The sequence below is a fragment of the Rhinolophus sinicus genome, chromosome 13 (assembly GCF_057876585.1).
Source record: "Rhinolophus sinicus isolate RSI-liver-muscle chromosome 13, RSI-T2T, whole genome shotgun sequence".
Classification (NCBI taxonomy): domain Eukaryota; kingdom Metazoa; phylum Chordata; class Mammalia; order Chiroptera; family Rhinolophidae; genus Rhinolophus; species Rhinolophus sinicus.
The window spans coordinates 49837515-49856750 of NC_142513.1; the positions used below are offsets into that span (position 1 = coordinate 49837515).

The 19236-nt window shown below is 43.6% G+C and overlaps 2 protein-coding genes across 4 annotated transcripts in view; both read right to left on the bottom strand.

Moving 5' to 3' along the window:
• ENTREP2 (endosomal transmembrane epsin interactor 2) overlaps positions 1–19236 on the bottom strand; it is a 260590-nt gene that overhangs the window by 66980 nt on the left and 174374 nt on the right. The window lies entirely within an intron of this gene.
• NSMCE3 (NSE3 component of SMC5/6 complex) lies at positions 4831–6408 on the bottom strand. Its single transcript, XM_019753230.3, has one exon. It carries the CDS (start codon positions 6275–6277, stop codon positions 5375–5377), a length of 903 nt encoding a protein of 300 aa, XP_019608789.1. The 5' UTR covers positions 6278–6408; the 3' UTR covers positions 4831–5374.

The following is a 19236-nucleotide window of genomic DNA, read 5'->3' on the forward strand; positions in this document are numbered from 1 at the left end:
ATTGTATTTCCAGTAGGCATGAGCAAACCTAACAACCTTGTTTCTAAATTCTAATCTCCACCAAAAGGAACAGGAGCCCTTTGGAGAACTGGCTAATTACAGGTCTGGAGCAGGTAAGGAAGGGCTCAAAGAACGATGGAGGCATGTTAAGGACACAAAAGCCAGCTTTACCAGGCTCCCACTGGCCAAATCAGGGACAATCTGAGTATCAAAATAAATGATGACAGTAAAAGATTATAACCCAGGAGTCTACACAGATAAAAATAGGTAAATGAATACATTGAAAATTTGGTGAGGAATACAATATTTACAAAATCTCAAAGTATCTCTTCATACAAGTGTGGGGACAGAGCCCCAGAGAGTAGTTTACAGGCTCTCGGCCTCACGTGAAGGGGTGCTGGCTCGGGTGGCTGACTGGCTGTCGGCTGTGGCCGGTTAGCTGATTGGCCGCTGGTATAACTGCTGCGGCTACGAAGGATTGCCGAGGAGCCGAGCAGAGCTGAGCAGAGCCGAAGAGAGGGGAAGAGGAGGGCCGAGAGAGAGGAACAGAGGAGAGAGTGGAGGAGAGTCGTGGGTCAGTCGGTTGGCGGAAAGGCGGACGGCAGGTCACGCGTCCGGTGGGCCCAGCCTCCAGTGAGACCACAGTGGTATGACTCCCCCACCTAAGTCTCCGTGGGTGTTCCTTTTCGGCCTCACCATATCCTGCGTTCTTGTGTGGGGAGCGGGAGCAGAGACCCCGCAGGCCGCCCCGCCTGAAAGATGGCGCGGCGAAAAGGCCTCCGCGCACGACAAATGGCGCAGCGAGCAGGGTCTCCCACATGACACAAGTTACTTGTTTATTACAAAGAAAAATGGAAATTTTCACAGTGGAGTGGGATGGCAGGAAACCACCTTAACCAAAATAATCAGTTACAAAGTAACAGGGCAAATTAAAACTTTCTAGGATCCAGAAAGAAAAACACAGCATCACTCCTGTGATACTCCTGTCAAAAAGGCATAACTCGAATCTCGTCACAAGGCAACAGCAGACAAACCCCAACTGAGGGAGGCTCTACAAGTCCGCACTCAAGTGACAAGATCATGAGAAGGAAGGACTCTCAGTTTGCAGACTGAAGGAGACTAAAGAAACATTGTAACTAAATGCGCTCAAGTAGCTCAGGGGAAAAAAAATTCCTTGCACTGTTTGGAAAGGAAGGGAAAGGAAGGGAGGAGGAGGAAGGGGACAGGAGGGAAATAACCCAAATCAAGATATTTATGGGGGGGAAGCTAACAGCAAACACACTTGATGTGAAACATTAAAAATTATTCCCTTTAAAATCAGAAACATCCTTGAGGTTGCCATTTCTTTTCCATAATGCATTGCAGTTCTAGCCAATGCCAAAGGTGCAAGAATTGGAAAAGAAGAAGAAGCGTTTTTCTCAGTCTGTGGAGATCTTGCTTCCAAGCATATCCTCTGCCTGGCTCAAATAAACTTTTTGTAAGAATTCTCTTCAGGTTTGGACATTCTTACATCAACACTTGTCCCTTGGTAGCTGGGGTGGGTTGGGGGGATTGATTCTAGGACCCCTAAGGATACCAATATCCACAGATGCTCAAGTCCCCTGTATAAAACGGCAGAGGGATGCACACAGTCGGCCCTCCATGTCTGCGGACTCCCAACCTTTGATGGAAAACAGTACAGGTATTTACTGAAAAAAATCCACGTATAAGTGGACCCACAGAGTTCAAACCACTGTTGTTCAAGGGTCAACTGTACTCGAATGGCGGAAATTGGGTGTTAGAAATACTGACCTACAGGAGAGTCCAAACCACTTGGAATGTCAGATGCCCATGATAGCCTGGCCCACTATAAGCTTTCTGGTCCCATCTAATGCTGCTAATCACCATGTCTTATAAGATGATTTGGCTTTGTAGGAACCAGTGTGCTCATTTATGCCTCAGGGCCTTTGCACATATACTATTTATGGCTGAATAACTTTTGCTCCCCTTTCCAGCTGGTGAACCACCACTCAAGCTTTTCAACACTGCTCACAAAAAGAAAAGGAAAAAAAAAACCAAAAGAATTGGAAAAACAAAACAAAACATATTATGACGTGATATTGGCAAATGGACAGCAAATAAACCAAGTCACTTGGAGCCATAAATTTACTTATATATGAGAAACAGCTATATAATAAAGAGTATATAAATCAGTGTGGAAAGGATGAACTATAAAACACTGGTGCCAGGCAATCCATATAGGAAAAACCTGAAAATTATATCCATATTTCACACCATACACAAAAACAGATTAAAAACATAAACATGAAAGTCAAAGTTTTAGAAACTTAAAATACAAGGAAATATCTTTACAAATACTAGGGTTACAGAGAATTATGTAAAGCACTACACACACGCACAAAAACAGCTCTTAAAACACTGATGATTTTGACACATTAAAATCAAATCATCTGTATGACAAAGAAGTGAAAATGTGAAAAGGTGTTTCTTTGCACTAGATATAGCAGACAAAAGAATAAACTAAAGAACACATAAAGAAACCTTACAAATCAATACAAATCAAAAAGGTCTAACAGGTATAAAATCTCATGGCAAAACAAAAGAAAGCAAAAGATAAAATGCTTCATGTCACACTTAATAAGCAAGAGATGCAGGTTAATACAATAAATGATCACCGCACACCCACAGAATGGAAAGGTCAAATTCTCACAAACAGGAGGCTGGGTCAGTAAGGAGGGTGGGTCAGTAAGAAAGGACTCTAAAATGTTGGTAGGCGTGTTAACAATACAAGTTCAAGAGCAAGTTGGCCATGACCCATGGTTGCTGTTTGTTGCTCACGTACGTGCCCAAGGAAGCACTGTACACTGCCTGCAAATAGCAAAAAATTGGAACAAACCTCTCTATTAGGGAATAAACAAACTTACTTTTCCCCCACGAAAGGACAATTAAAATAAATGACTCAGATTTGTGTGGCTAGATCTCAAAAAACAATGGTAAAACAGCAAGTTGCAAAAGGATACAGTCCATCCTACTTATTGAGTAGTAAAAGCTCACAAAATACTACTACATATTATTCTTTACGTATATATACATATAGGAAAACTAAATCATACAACTGCATGATATCCAAACTTGACACCTCTGGGAAGGATGAGAAGATACCAGGCCTTTACTTTACAATGTCTTTTATTTAAAAATCCAAAACAAAACAGTAATTCATTGATGGTAAATTAACTTCTCTATGAGAAAAGTGTGGGAGAGGGTATTTGCCTGAGATGTAAAGAACAATGGGTGTTGGTTAATGATAATTTCACCATAAAGATGAAAATGTCAGCATTAGAACACACCAGAGGGGAAGGCAGTCAGTGAGGTTAAGGGGACCAGCAAAGCAGGATGCTTAGTGAAGGTAATTTATACACTAAAATGAAATGCAAACGAAGAAATCTTCAAGGACCAACTATACTCCATTGATGAAATAAACGCAAATTCCGGTTCAATAGGAAGAAATAAAACCCAGTAAGGAATCTATTGCGCTCTCCATTTCAGCACATACTCACCACTCTTCCAGATGACATTTCTATATGAGTGGTGATCAAACCTACTTTTTTTTTTAGCTAAAGTATTGCCCCATTTCATGGTGCATGTGCAGTACCTTCCCCCAAACGACTACTTCCTCATCCACTGAATACTTATTTGTTGACTCTGTAAACCAACATTTTGCCAGAAGCTATGGGGGAACACTATGCGACCAGGAGCTCTTTTCTGCACTCATTTAATGCACCATCACAAACTATGATAGTTATGTTATTTTCCCCATTTTACAGATAAGGAAACAGAGTCAGAGAGCTTAAAAGCTACCCCAAGTCCCCATGCAGACATAGCATGGGCCATAATTCAGTTTGTCAACCGCAAAACCCACACCCTTTTCACTATACTACAGTGACCCTCAAAGCTCCAGTCTAACTTTCCTGCTCTTAAACTATTTTGTGTGGGCTCTCCTCACCACGTATCTACCAGGTGTTGTTTCTCCATAAAACCAAGAGTCAGACTAGAAGAATATTGTCATAACTTTTGAACCAGTAATTCCAATTCTAGGAATGATTTAGAACAAAACAATGAAAAAAGGCCTTAAAAATTTTTTTAACTGCTCCAGTCCAAGAATCATAAAATTAAAAAAAAAAAAAAATTAAGGAATTACTAAAATTGGCCACACCAAGCACTGTGCCAAGAACTTTACATACACTTCCATATCTATCACACCATCACACACACACACACACAATCATAGAGGTACCGTAAGCCCATATTCCAGGTGAGGAAACATCCGTAAGCAAGTTAAGTAACCTGCCCAAATTTATATGGCTAGTTACCCTTGTTTCCCAGGAAATAACACCTAGCAGGACAATCAGCTCTAATGTGTCTTTAGGAGCAAAAATTAATATAAGACTCCATCTTATTTTACTATAAGACGGGATCTTATATAATACTGGGTCTTATATTAATTTTTGCTCCAAAAGATACATTAGAGCTGATTGTCCGGTGAGGTTTTATTTTTGGCGAAACACGGAAGGTGCAGCCAGGCCTAAATCCAGGTAGTCTGATTCTCAAGTAGGCTGGTTAATCACTAATGGTTACATCAACTTTTTTGTGACCCACAGTTAAGAAATACATTGTACATCATGATCCAATCTGCAGGAACACATATAAAAGTAAAGCAACTTCTACAAAACACTTAACATGTAGCAAAAATTGTCTTTGAGATGCTGGTTTTGAGTCATGAAATTAATTTCTCATGATTCACAATTTAAAAAATGCACAATGCATAACTGCTTCAAAGATATAGTATTTATTATAACTACAGTAGCAAAAACAAGAAAAACCAAACCGAACTAAGTGGTAGTTATGAAAGTAAAAAATATGTACATTGCTTGGAACGATGCTTACATATGTAGGAAATATATAAATATAAAATAGCTGTGTTAAGGCAAAAAGGGATACAGGCAGTCACATTTTTATTTTTAATTTGCAAAGGCTTTTTCCTTACAAACTGGGGTAGTTAAGAGGCCAGGTTAACAGCCACTTCGTTTTTATTTTCTTGGCACCAAAGCAATTTACTGATGTGTTCTTTCTTCAATATCTGTTCCAGATCACAGCACAAAGGTTTTCCCATTAGTTTTACAAAGATGGCCAAATTTTTATACCCAAATATACAGACAGTAAAACCAACCAAATAAATCCTCTCCCTCATGTTTTTGTAAATGAAACTTTGGAACCACATACCTTGTCGTAGTAACAGAACACAAGTTTGCAAACACACCCTACAGCTACACACATTTACGCCTCACAGAAAAGTGCTCCCTCCGCCCCCACCTCTTCAACCGGTGCCTTTGACCCTTCTCCCCTCCGCGGTGTCAAGGGAGCGGGCTGGGCCCGCCGTCGGGGGCCGGGCCCGGGCCTCCTCCTCCGCCAAAGCCTCACAGTACTGCGCGGGCCAGTCCTTGGGGTCCTGTTTGTGGACTTTGGCCACAAACGTGAGAACCTTCATCTTGCTGGTTTCCAGGTGCGTCCGCGGGCCCCACTGGAATTCATAGTCGACCGGATCCGTGTGGGGAATCCGCCGGTACTCCAGGTAACGCTGCCGCACAAAGTCCTCGGTAATGAGCTTCTTTGGGTCCCCGAAAATTAAATGCTTCTTGGTGGGGTACACCCCCAGGCGACGCAGGAAGTCCCAGACTTCGGTCTCCTTGATGGTGTTGCCCTTCATGAAGATGAGCCCCAGGACGATCATGAGGAGGCCGGTGGTGGGCGTGCCCTGGTCGCCGCGCAGCTCGGCGTCCTCCTCCACCGGCTCCAGGCTGTTGATGAGAATGTAGGTGTTGCTCTTGGGCTCCAGCTCCACCAGCTTGTACCCGAACACGTACTGCAGGCGCTCGGCGGCCAGCCGGAGGAGGTCGGGGAAGATGTCCTTGTAGTCGCCGATCACGTGCTTCAGCATGTCGCTCCGCTTGATCGGGATCTTCTTCTGGTCTTTAATCAGCAAGAACTGCACCAGCTCGGCCACCTTCAGCTCCAGCTGCTTCTGGGACCTGGGCCCCACGGCCGGGGAGGCCGCGGCCCGGCGGGCGCCCTGAGACGAGCTGCCCACCCCACGGGAGGTGCTCGGGGCCTCCTCGGCGACGCCGCCTCTCGCCGCCCGGCTGTCTCCGCCGCGGCCCCACTCCTTCTCCCTCTCGGCCTGGCCGCTAGGGCGGCCCCGGTTTCTCGGCTTCTGCAACATGTCGCCGGCGGTGACGGCTGGGCGACCGCGCGGACTCCGGCAGGCGGTAACCGGCAGCAGCGGCAGCTGAGGGCAAGCGGCGCGCGGCGAGGCGTGTGGGGCGCGCGACACGCTGGGCGGGGCCAGAGGGAGCGCGCGCTGCGTCGAGACTGCGCGCTGCGTCGGCGGAGACTGCGCGCTGCGTCACGGAGGCGACGTGTTGCGTGCGCGGAGTCTCCCGGCCGCCGCGGCTTTCTGCGCAGCCCTGCGGGGCTACCGCAGTGCTTCTTATTAGTCTGCGCTTGAAAGTGTCGTCTGTTCCAAGCCACACAGATAGAGAACCGGAGCCCAAACTCCTGAAGAAGCGCGCGGCTACGTTCGGGCCCGCGCAGGCTCCGGGGAGTGTTTTAAAGTCGGGAATAGTTTTAGATGGAGGGACTGCAAGGAACGGGGGAGAAACAGAAGGTGAAGAGAAAGCATTTCCATTTACACACAGCTGGACGTAAAAAGAAAAGACCCAGCAGACGCCCAGTTTGTCTTGCCTTCGCCTCTCCCCTCGCACAAGTTTAAACCCTCCTAACCATTTACCACCATTACTTTCACTAATGCCCCCAAGAGTCTATTAAAAAGGAATGTTTGGTAAAGCAGGCTGGCCTCGCAAGCAGGACTCCCCCATCTTTTCACTATTTCAGTGTTTATATCTTTGCGTTATACTCCGTCAGCTAGACAACGAGGACCAAGCCACCACAGACAGCGGTTTTGCGCGGTCAAACGAGTTTATCTTCTGGGACGCACGTGATCACGTGACCTGCCTTGGGCTCACAACCACAATGGTAGCAGAAATGGATAAGAAGGATGCTTCTGCAAACAGAGAAACGTGTTCTCTCAAGAGATTGCCATTTAATTTTGGGCATCACTGATCAAGAATTGCAATAATGTGAATCTCTTAAATTTCTCAATTCTCACAATATCTGCCTTAGGGCTCGATGAGAAAGAAGAGAACCCAGGGGTATCATCCCTCATAATCTGTGATGTGTGCATTGTATATATATATTTTTTAATTGTGCAACTATAATAGCCAACGTGAGTCATTCCATTAACTCAAACTATCTGTGTCTGCTGCCATTACTTCTACAGATCGTCGTACTAAATGTGTTCCTTTTCTATTTACTGACTTGCAAAGAATTAAAAATTTCCCTCTGTCTTTTTAAACTACCCAGAAAGTGGGTAAACTCTTCAAAGAACCAAATCAGATCGAGTTCCTCTTTAATGCAAATATATTCAAAGGAAAGCAATTCAAAACACATTATTTGAATAATAGCATCAAAACACAATCTTATTAAAAATTTCATTAAGTGTTAGCATAAAATTTTTGTTAGTAATTCAATATGAAAATGCAATCTGATAATGACACTGGAGCTGCACTAAATGTAAAATGATATTCCATGTTATGATGCAAGTATGCTCGCTAAAATCTGGTAAACTATGAGTAATAACTTTCTGTTCCATACAGGATCTAACAATACAGTCTCAAGCATCAATCTTAATGACAGAAGACTACTAAGAAAAACAAAGATATCATGGAGGCATTCATTTTTTTTTTTCAATGAGAAAATTCATCTGCTTCAGTTTCCTTCCAAATTAAAATTTGGACTGAGGATCAAAGAAAAACTACTGCAGTGGAGAATTCTGCAAAAGTTCCCTCCAATTGTGCCCTGAGTAAAAAATCAGCAACCACGAGATAACAGAGAAATGAAAAACAAGATGAAAGCCATCGTCAACAACCGGGTTGGTTTTTCAGTTTTGTTTTTTTTTTCTTGTGAAAGTGTTCACTTTAATTACCAAGTAGCCCGCTGGTCAAGCTACCCCACTGACTGTGAAAATCAGCTGTGTCCATCAGTGGAATCTTTACCCAGATAGCAGATTGTCAGACTCAAAATGAGTGAGAAAAGATACCAGTTTAAAGTCTTCAAACACCTCTCTACACTGTGTCCAGAAGAATACAAGTGAGAAAATATCATATGATAATATTAGAATGAAGCTTATATACTGCATGGAGAAGGCGCCCAGACCCACACTCCACCTTAGATTGACATGGTGTTTGGGGGAAAATTGTTGTCATGGTGATGGCAATAACAACACTAACACTAGTAATAATAAATACAAACAACAGCAGCTGATGATTATTACAAAGGTAACTGTAGGTCAGACCCTATTCTAAGTGATCAGCACCTATTACTTCATTTAATCCCCACAACAACCACATGAGGCCCCATTTATTGTTTTTCTTCTTACAAATGAAGAAACTGAAGCACAGAAAAGAGTATTAACTCTTTTGAGGTCTGACAGCAAGAAGATGCTAGATTTGAACCTGAACTAAGGCGTTCTGCCTCCAGAGACTGCGCTTAACCACACAATGCAAAGGGAACATGACTGGTGTCCTTGAAAAAGTAAAAAGTCTGGGAGTCGGCCTGCCCTAAGTTAGATACCTCTACGACCCTGGGAAAGCTACTGACACTCCTTTCTGTTTTCAAATCAACAAAATAAGATTACTGAGCCAGGCTTCTGGGGACTGTGGGGGCAGAGCCCCAAAAAAGTAGTTTCCAGGCTCTCGGCCTCACATAGAAAGGTGTTGGCTCAGGTAGTAAATGGCCAACTGTGATTGCATGGCCATCAGCTGTGGCTAGTTGGCCGTCAGCTGTAACCAGTGAGCCATTGGCCACAATATAACTGCTGTGGCTACGCTAGGAGAGAGAAGGAGAAGAATGGGGGCTAGCAAGAAGATGGCGGCTGGGCTGGCAAACGTGGATGGCGGTTTACGGACAGTGTGGATCCAGCCTCCAGTGAGAGTATAGTGCCGCCAGAGAGAATATAGTGGTATGACTCCCTTACCTATGGCTCCGTGGGTGTTCCTTTTTGGCCTCACCATATCCTGCGTTCTTATGAGGGGAGCGGGAGCAGAGACCCCGCGGGCCGCCCCGCATGACAAATGGCGCAGCGAGCAGAGTCTCCCGCATGACAGGGACTAAGTGAGATGTGTTTGCTAAGTACCCAGTAGGGCCAAGAAAGGGGAGTTGATAATGATTTGCTTCTTTCCAGGGCGTTTATATTAAGGAAAATATTTGAGGACTACATAACGCTGTGTGAAGAAAGATGTTTACTGCAGCGAACCACGTGTGCACGAAAATCACAAGAAAGTCTGAAAAAATATATCACAGTGCTATTAAAGTTATTTTCTTTTAAAAATGAAATGCAATGTTTATTTTCTTGCTTTGGGAGAAAAATGAAAATATACTTTCAATCAATTTTAACATCACAGTGACACCAGGCCATAGCAGTTTTACACATTCAAATTTCCAGTAAATTCAGTGTAATTTGCATGTGACATTTGTGACTTTTTGTTCAGCCAGTGAAGTACTAAAGACAAGAGGTTAAAAAAAGAAAAACATTTTCAAACACTTTATGTTAATGACTTTAGTACTTTTATTACTAGACCCAAAAAATTATTTGAGGCAAAAAATTAGCTAAGATTTAGTTGCATTGAAAAAAGAAATGCCTACTACCAACTGCTGTTTAGACGTCTCTAAGTAATTAATGGCTTTATTTCGTCTCCTTGGTAGCAAATGCCTGCCAAGAAGCTCTAATCATCTTTATTATCTACTGCATTCTCTTGGTTCCTTGGTATTTCTTGCAGAATCAGAGGAAGGTTTTACATTTCCTGGCAGAGACCTAGTACAAAAAAGTAAGTAAGGACGTTGGGGGAATAAAAGCAATGATAAAAGTAGGCAGCCACCATGTACGAGTGGCTCTGCTGCCTCTTCTAGTGGAAGAAAAGGGGGGTCGTGTGCAGCATGTAAGCAAAGGGGTTGGGTGGGGGTAGGGGCTATTTCGGCGGGTAGACAGTAGGAAAAGCAATGCAGGTAGTTCAATGGTTGTGTCCACTCATTAGTAACAAAGATCCATCCTGGTTAAATCACCCGATAGGGCACCTAATGACATACTGTCCCTCATGAAAGAATACAAATACTTTAAACAGCAACAGAGCTTTCCTTGCTTGGCTGGTGGAAGGGGGTGCAGAGGTCTTTCCAAGCATGGCAGCCGTTTGGCCCAGAAGCCTCTTCTTAGACTTTCTTTTCAAGAAATATAAATATTCCGATGACCCACGGCCTTTTACTTATGAAAATCATGAAGGTCTATTAAGTTATAAAACTACAAACACATGAGGTCTCAATAGTGGCCAATAATTTCTTTTCGTTGGCTGTTTTTGCCCCTGTTCTGCATCTTTACCCTTTGGTAATTGCTTCTTCCCATATCTAGGAAACCCTGGAAAAAGCTCTGCCTTCCTTTTCTGGGTACACGTGATTCAGGCGGGCCACAGTGACTGGATTGGGAGTCCAGTCAGACTCCTTTTAGGGGTTCATATGAGCTCTCCCTGAGCTAACAAGTTGAAGGGGGATGTAAGCGTAGCTATCTCTGCCTTACTTGGGAATAATCTGCAACATGGTGAAGGCAACTCAGAGGAGATCTAAGCGATGGAGAAACAGTCCGAACGCTGCTAACTGAAGTCCTGGATCCCACGTTCAAGGCTGAACTCCTGGGGTGACTAGTTACTGGAGTGAGTAAAATCTGCTTTTGCTTTATCTGCTGCACGTTGGTTCCTCTCACTTGAAACTGAACCAATTCTGGCTAAATGGTATCCAAACCCATTACGCAGAGCAAAAGAGGGTACCAAGGAACGAGAGTTTGTTTCAAAGTCACGGCACTAGACACAGTTAATATTACCCGTAAGGATATCTGAATGTAACGAGAGGTGACCTGAATACAATTTGACAGTTTAGTTAGGGTTCTTGGCAGTGGTCTGTGGTTGGGGAACATGCTTACGATTTTAGTTGCCGGCAATAAGTGCAAGTAAGAAACCATGAAAGATTGTTTCTCCTTATAGAATGTACACATGAGCTAACCTGGTGATTCACCGTGCAGAAAGGTGTTTCAGAGAATGTAGAATACACTTTAAAGCACCTGCTATGCCAGAGTAGCTCTTTTCTCTATGCTTAACCCAAAGCATTTCTCCACTGGCCACAGCATGCACGATGACAGACACCTCATTCTTTCCTCCTGGACTCCACTTTGGCCCTGAGCAGAGGTATAGGTAACCACAGGGCAAGCGCACCGAAAAGGAGAATGGACAGGGCTAATTTAACCCAGTGAGGGACAAGGCACATAGAACTGTTCACAATAGTGAAAAGGTAGAAATGACCCCAATGTCTGCTTACTGATGAATGGAGAAAATGTATGCCAATACCACAGAGTATTTTTCAGCTTTAAAAAAGAATGAAGTACAAACACAGACCATCACGTGGACACACTTCAAAAACATGCTAAGTGAATACAGCCACTCACCAAACAGCATATATTGTATAATGCAACTTACACGAAATGTCTAGAATAGGCAAATCCACAGAGGCGAAAAGTAGATTGATTAATGGTTGCCTAGAACTGGGGGGAGGCGGGGAATGGGGAATCACTACTGAAGGGTATGACTCTTGGGGTGACTGAACATGTCATAAAATTAGGTAAAGATGATGGTTGCATAACTAAGCATGCTAAGAAACACTGAATCATGTACTTGACACAGGTGAACTTTCTCAATGAACCTGTTTTAAAAAGAAGAACTTGACGAAGGCCAAGGTGAGGAATCTTATTAATAAGTTGCTCCTTCTGAAGTCTAATGACATGAGACAGAAAACAAGATGAATAAACCAGGAATGAGAACCATCAAATGCTTGCACTTAAGGCGCCCAGACTTTCTGCACCAACAATAACAGCAAAAAGAATTTTTCATTGAAAAGTTAAACTAAAATGGAGGAGGGTCCGCTGTTAAAACAATGATTTCCATTACTATCCCAGAGCATGTTTGTTTGTATTTTAGGTGATGAACGAACATCTTTATGCTGCACAGCTGACAGAACACAGTTTCGTCCTTCCTCTGACACCAGTCTCTTCTGGATCCTGACAAAAGCCCTTCACTGGTCAGGTCTCAGCCTGGTCCCCTGATGCAAGACGGGACTGAGTTAGGCAAACTCTTCAGTGGTAAAGTGCTATTGATATACGAAAAGTCCTCAATCGAAAGTCTCACGGACATGGAAAGAAAAGAACCCATCCCGAAAGTAACAAAGGAACACCTCATTGCTCGTTTCTTAGGTGTTGCTTTGCTGGAGCTTCCTGCGTTTCCCACAGCGTCTGCTGGCAAAACAACGAGTTTCCTAATGTGACAATTTTTCTTTAAGTGACACAACTCTGTGACTTCTAGGACAAACAGAGGTCTCCACTTAAAACTACTCTGCGGGAATGAATAGTAGTTCCCTCAATAGTAGCAAAATATCTCAGGAAATGGGGGCTCCAGCTGTCCCTGCTACCTCCAGGCTTCCTGCAGCAGAGGCGTCTGATACATGGAGGCTTTCAGGCTGCATCAATAGCTCTGGCCCTAGAATAATCTTTGGTTTAAATTTATTTTTCAATCACTGTTGACATACAATATTAGTTTCAAGTGTATAACATAGTGGTTAGACATTTATATACCTTATGAAGTGATCACCCTGATAAATCTAGTACCCACCTGACACCACAATTACTATGTTATTATTGACTATATTTCCTGTGCTGTCCTTTACATCCCTGTGAATATTTTGTACCTGCCAATCTGTACTTTTTAATCTCTTTCACCTTTTTCACCTACCCCCCAACCCCCTCCCATCGGCAACCATCAATTTGTTCTTTGTATCTGAGTTTGTTTCTATTTAGTTTGTTCATTTATTTTGTTTTTTAGATTCCACATGTAAGTTAAATCACGTGGTATTTGTCTTTCTCTGACTTATTTCACTTGGCATAATGCCTTCTAGGTCCATCCATGTTGTTGCAAATGGTAAGATTTCATTCATTTTTAAGGGTAATATTCCATTGTATGTACAGAGAGTGCCAAAAAATGTATACACATTTTCAGAAAGGAAAACTGTATTAAAATTGTAATACTCAATATATACCTGTAACAAAAGATGAATACAAGTCACGTTTGACTTCTGCAATGACAAGAGGTGCTCAAAGTGGTTCCCATCAGCGTCCACACCCTTCTGATGACGGCGAACTACTGCTTGAGTAACGCTGACCAAAGTGTCCACTTGTATATATATTTTTGGCACCCCCAGTATGTATCACCTCTTCTTTACCCAATCGTCTATTAATGGACACTTAGGTTGCTTCTGTGTCTTGGCTATTCTAAATAATGCTGCAGTGAACATGGGGGTGTAAATGTCTTTTCGAATTAGTGTTTTGGATTTCATCAGATAAATACCCCGAAATGGAATTGCTGGGTCATAATGCAGTTCTGTTTTTAACTTTTTGAGGACCCTCAATACTATTTTCCATAGTGGCTGCACCAATTTACAATCCCACCAACAGTGCACGAGGGTTCTTGAGAGAAGGGCAAGATCAAAGACAGGTCATAAATTTGATTCCGTATGCACTGTGACCCTATGCTTTCAAAACTGTATCTTCCCACTTATGAGCAAGTGTCTGTTATCTCAAAGAGATCTACTATATTAAAATATATCAATCCAGACTGTGAAAACTGCTTCTGAATGAATCATAGTGCAACATGTATAACTCCATCCAGGAGTCATGAAAATGCAAAATGAGTTAACATCTGCAAAAGTGTACATAGGTTTGTTTATGATATGCGATTTAAAACTCAGCTCTTCTGCCCTGTGTTACAGGCACATTTCTGAATTCAACACACAACAGTGAATTGTACCAAGATCTACTGCAATTCAAAATAAATAAATGCCCCCCCCCACACACACACACGAAAAGCTGTTCAAACATGTACAGTGGATGAAGCAAGCCCCACACAATGTTACGTAGGCATTTGCTGATCTGGTCCACACCTTCACCTGGTCTCTCTTACCCGGATGCCACTTCTCTGCTAACCTGTGTTCCACTAACTGAACTGAATTTAGCTCCATAGTTTCTTCAATATGACAATGGAGAGTGACGAGGTTACAGACAAGAAACACGGAAGGAGCAGACACTGAATAACATGCAGAAATGTAAGGATGACTCATTTCACTGATGACAAGGGCCCACCCATTTATTTCGCTGACCAGACTCCCAAGTGGACCTTGTGGAAGCTGCCCATTTAGTGGCAAAGGATCATATTAATGTAAAATAACAATAAAAATTGTTTTTCCAGTTAATATAGACAAGTGAATTTAACACTACTCTCCCCACCCTACCCCCCAAAAATATTATCGCAGTATCTTTCTAACCTGGAGGGAGTAAGAAAGTCGGACGCTCTGCCTTTTGTCTATGGGCTTACCTGGACTTTTCCTCTCCCCTGGACAAAAAATAAACGTGCGTAGGAATGTAATAACTGCCTTTCTTAGTAAGAAAACTGTTCAAGTGAGTAAAGCCAGTGCTCGACTAGAAGTCCCACTTCTGTTCGCTTCTCAGAGCATTAAAATTCTTAGAGCATTAAAAGACCTATCTCTATTTTAGGTCCCTGGAAACTTGTAAGTCACGCGCAACACACATGACAAGCCATGAAGGAGAGAAGCTGATCAACCACTTTGTTACAAAGTCCCTGCTTCCCGGGTACCGCCAGGAACTCAGTATTAAAGGAAACTTCAGTCTGCTCCCGTCACATCCTTTCCTTGCATTTGCACGAGACGTTTGGGCCGCTCCATGGAGCTGGCAGAAGCCCTGACCAGAGAAAATCAGAAAGAATGGCACTGCGGGGAACAACTGGGCAAAAAGCAGCACAAACAAGGGGAGGGAGAGGCAGAGAATGGATGAGACGCAAAGGGCCCTGAAACATCGGGGAAAAACAGCAACCTTATAAATACAAGCACGTTAAATGGTGAACAGAACTCAGTGTCGTGGTCGAGAGAGTCAGCCAAGAAAGAGAGAATCCCCACACAGGTGAGTCTGTGCACCTGGAACGGAAGGAGAGCCCAGGGTGCCTGCTGCCTGCTTATGGTTCGGCCCAGCTGCAGTGTCGCTCCCGGGACAACCCTGAGTCCTGAGAGGCGAAGGAGCTTGGTTTTCCAGAAGATTCCTGCCTCTCGAAGCTGGCAACAACATCCCTTAACCTGGTTAGATAAACCAGATTCTTTCTTGAGAAGCGTGACTATTTTTTTTTGTTTTTTCCAGATTTTATTAATCCCACAAGTCTGAGAGAGGTGGTATGGGAAAATGGACACTTTAGCTACTCAACGTCTTCCTAGGATCCAATCAGTGGGTGAAAATGTGCGTCTGGAATGTTCTTGGCCTGCTCAATTGTTTACAATACCCACGTGGTTCACGCTGCTCTCGCATGTTTTCTTTTCCTTCCACATTTATCTCTAAACAAATCACTGTGGTTATTATTCTGGACATTTACAAACTGTACCCTGGGAAATTTCACACAGTAATTAACGTGGATACATCTGTTATGCTTCATCCTCGGTGCCCAACTGTGATTTTTTTACGTGCAACTTACAGAAATCCAGCCCAACTCATTGCTATTTAATATTAACGTCCGTTCACATGTTGACTCAATTACTCTTACTCAAGGGTGGTATTTTTCTAAATTTATAAATAAATTACACAACCCAAATAACAAGTGAGTGGTTTAGAGTGGACATGTGACCCAATTCTGGCCAATGAGATGTGAGCAGTATTCGGGGGCAGGGGCATTTGAGAAATGTTTATGAGCTGTCACAAAGAGGTCCACAGGGGAAAATCCTCCACTACTAGACATTCTGCATCGGTGTGTCATGCCTCCAGCAGTGGAAATCATCCTGTGACCATGAGGGGAGTGAAGCCAACACGTCACATATTGAAAGTGGCAGAAAGGACAGCTGGAAAGCATTTGGGTCCGTGGTGACTTCGCTGGGTCCTTGAGGCTGCTGAACCCACTAACCCTGGGGCAGCCCACCTCTGCATTTGTTATTTGAGATAATTCCTTCCTCTGTTGTGTAAGTTTTTGTGAACTGGGTTTTATATCACTTGCAGCCAAAAGTAACCCGAAAACATCCCAACCGACACCTATCTGTAGATGAAGGAATCCCAACGAGAGAAACACATCAGCTGATTGTTCACAGATGTCACCCGGTGAAGCCAGGGTCCCAGCCACTGGCATGTGCCAACCCCTCCCCTGGCTCTGAGGCTCACAGATAGAGCATCGGCTTGAAATGCTGCTGAAGTTCAGGGAGAGGTAGCAGACCACAGTCCCCTTTCTGTGGCAAAGAGACATTTAGATGTTATCTGGGAGCTGGGAAGGGCAGACTTATGGTTTGCCCAGAGAGCTAGAGCCTGGAAGTGAGAAAGACACACTGGATGTCCTAAAGATGGACCCTCATATTTCCCGGCCATCATCCTGGCTTGAGGGGTGCCCATCCTCAGCCAGGGTTCCTTATGAGGACCCAGTGGCTTCACCCCCACTGCACACTAGGAACTCAGGGCTCATCACAGGCTCCTCGCTGCTTTTCAACTTGCTCCTTCTTCCCAGCAAGGCCACCAATTGCCTACCCACCTGAGGGACTTGGTGTTTTAGGGACTCCCACACTTCCCAAGGCCTTCCTGCAGGGGACTGAGTCTTCCTGCCTCTGGCTGGTCCCTGACCACCAACTCTGTGCTACAACCTTGTCCCTAGTTTTCTTGGAAGGAGAGGACCAGAAGTTATGGCCTGGGGCTCTGGAGGTTCTCAGGAGTGCCGGTCTATCCTTGTTGCCCGGTCACGCGACACTCCCAAGTCTAGCCTTGCTTCCTGCCTATAACTGGACGTCAGTCCAGGGGGCAGCGGGCTTTGAACGTTCAAGGCCAGCTAGCCACATGTGCTCTTGCCTTCTGTGGCCCGACGATGTCTGGCGTGGGGGTGTGTCCAGAGGCTGACCCGCTGTTGCTCTCATGGCCCATGGTAGAGGGGCATGCTTGGCACAAGGAGCCAAGGTCAGGACCAGAGTCCGGCCAGACTCTCTGAGTCAAAGGTCAGGTGGTCCAGAGAAAGGCTGCCATCTCTGGAAAAACCCAGAGTGATGGGCAGCTGTCTCAGGCCAGTGTGACTAGCCAGCTGACCAGCGGGACTTCTGAGCAGCAGAGAGTTTTAAAAAATTAAAACCTACATTGTTTCTTTTAGATGATTGTCATGGTGCAAATCTGTACTCACCGCAAGAAGTTTTGAACTAGGAAACAGCATGAGAAAAATCCATGTATATCACATATCACACATATAAAGGATACACTGTTTATATCCCACAGCAATAAATAAGCCAACAAATGCATCTGAAGCTGGCACTCATTCTGTTTTTTTTGCAACAGAAATATGGTTTTATTTACATTTTACTCCAAAATTTATGTCCATAATGCATATAATTATATTCAGTCACAAAACAAAAGGCAAACACATATTAAGTTTATTCCAGGTTGTACATAAACAGTATCATGATTCCTACTCTTCAATTTCCTTGACTGGACTACCATGCTGAGAAATTATTACTTTCGTTAAAGGAATTTATATGCAAAACATAAAATTTACCTCTTCTCTGTCTTCTGTCCTGTGATTCTGCCTCCACCCTGCCCTGCCCATTCTCACTTTGTACTTTATGCTTAGTCACATTTTTTTCCTAAAAAGCTTAGTTTTCCTTTTTTATTATCTGTAATTTAGTTAACTTGAATTTCTTTTAAAATTAATTTTCCTTTAGACATGTTTTCTTAATTTAAGAACACCCAGAGTTCATCGGAAGAAACTCTCCAAGGCTCTAGAGTCTAAAGTCAAAATGGGTTTTGGTTGGAAACATTCCTGAACACCATGAAGGGTTTCTGTGCATTTGAATTGCATTGACCAAACAAACAAACACACAAACAAACAAAAACAAAAAAAAATCACACAGTAACTTGTTCTGAACACAAACCCAAAAAAGTGAAATAACGGTACACAAACATGAACTAAATGAGGAACAACAGTAACATTAAAAAGGGACTTTTTCTGCCTCCTTTCCAGCGGCTACCCCCGGGGCTGAGAAGCAAACAGCAGGGGCCAAATGGCTGCAAGACGACGCCCCTGAGAAGGCAGGATGGGCTCCAGCGCCCCTCAGAGGAGGCAGGACGGCTCCAAGTAGAAGCAAGCCCCGCCCCCCGAGCCTGCGCAGACTGGTCTGCTCCGCCCCAGAATCAGGTCATCTGGGGTCACTGGGACCAGCCTCGGCTCCTGAACCAAATCCTAGGTACTCAGCAGACAACTGTGCACCATGAGAAGCAATCCCTAACGTGACGCCAGTCTCTTAGAAACGTGGCATTTGGAAATCAATGTTGTGCAACTGACTTGGAAAATACATGGTATGGAAAGTAAACAAATAAACATAAAAATAGAAAACATTCCAAGACAATGTTCCAGAACTGACAAGGCTTACAAATTGCTCAAAGATTCCAAAAACCTTACTTCTTTCTGGCGGGCAATGCCCTCTTTGCACCAACCCCCTTTTTCATTTTCTGTGAAAGGCGTTCAAATGGTTGGCAGGAAAAAAATGAGATGTAATTATTTTTGGCAAGCAAGATAGGGCTATAAATATGCCCATTCTGAAGCTATGGTGAGAGCTCTTCATTAATTTCTCATCCATTTGAAAATCTAATATAAAGTAGTCGGGCTGTTAATGGACTTTATCAACTTCCAGTAGAATTAATTCTTATTTGCCTTCAGTGTAAGTGAAGTGCATGTGTCTATTAAAACAGCAAATCCTTATTTGCTGCAGTATAGGTGCTCTGCGTATGTCTGCTAAAACACTAGAACTTCCCTGAGCCAGCAACACCTTACTTTAAAAAGTCAGTAAATGGGGACTTTATATCTCAAATTCTAAGATGAAAAGATAGATGTAAAGCTCATATCATGATAGTTTTTTTTGGGGGGAGGAGGGGAATATTAGTAATCGAATGCATCTCTTAAAATGGCT

Coding starts and splice junctions, on each gene's coding strand:
- NSMCE3 (XM_019753230.3), bottom strand. CDS start 6,277: ATGTTGCAGAAGCCGAGAAACCGGGGCCGCCCTAGCGGCCAGGCCGAG.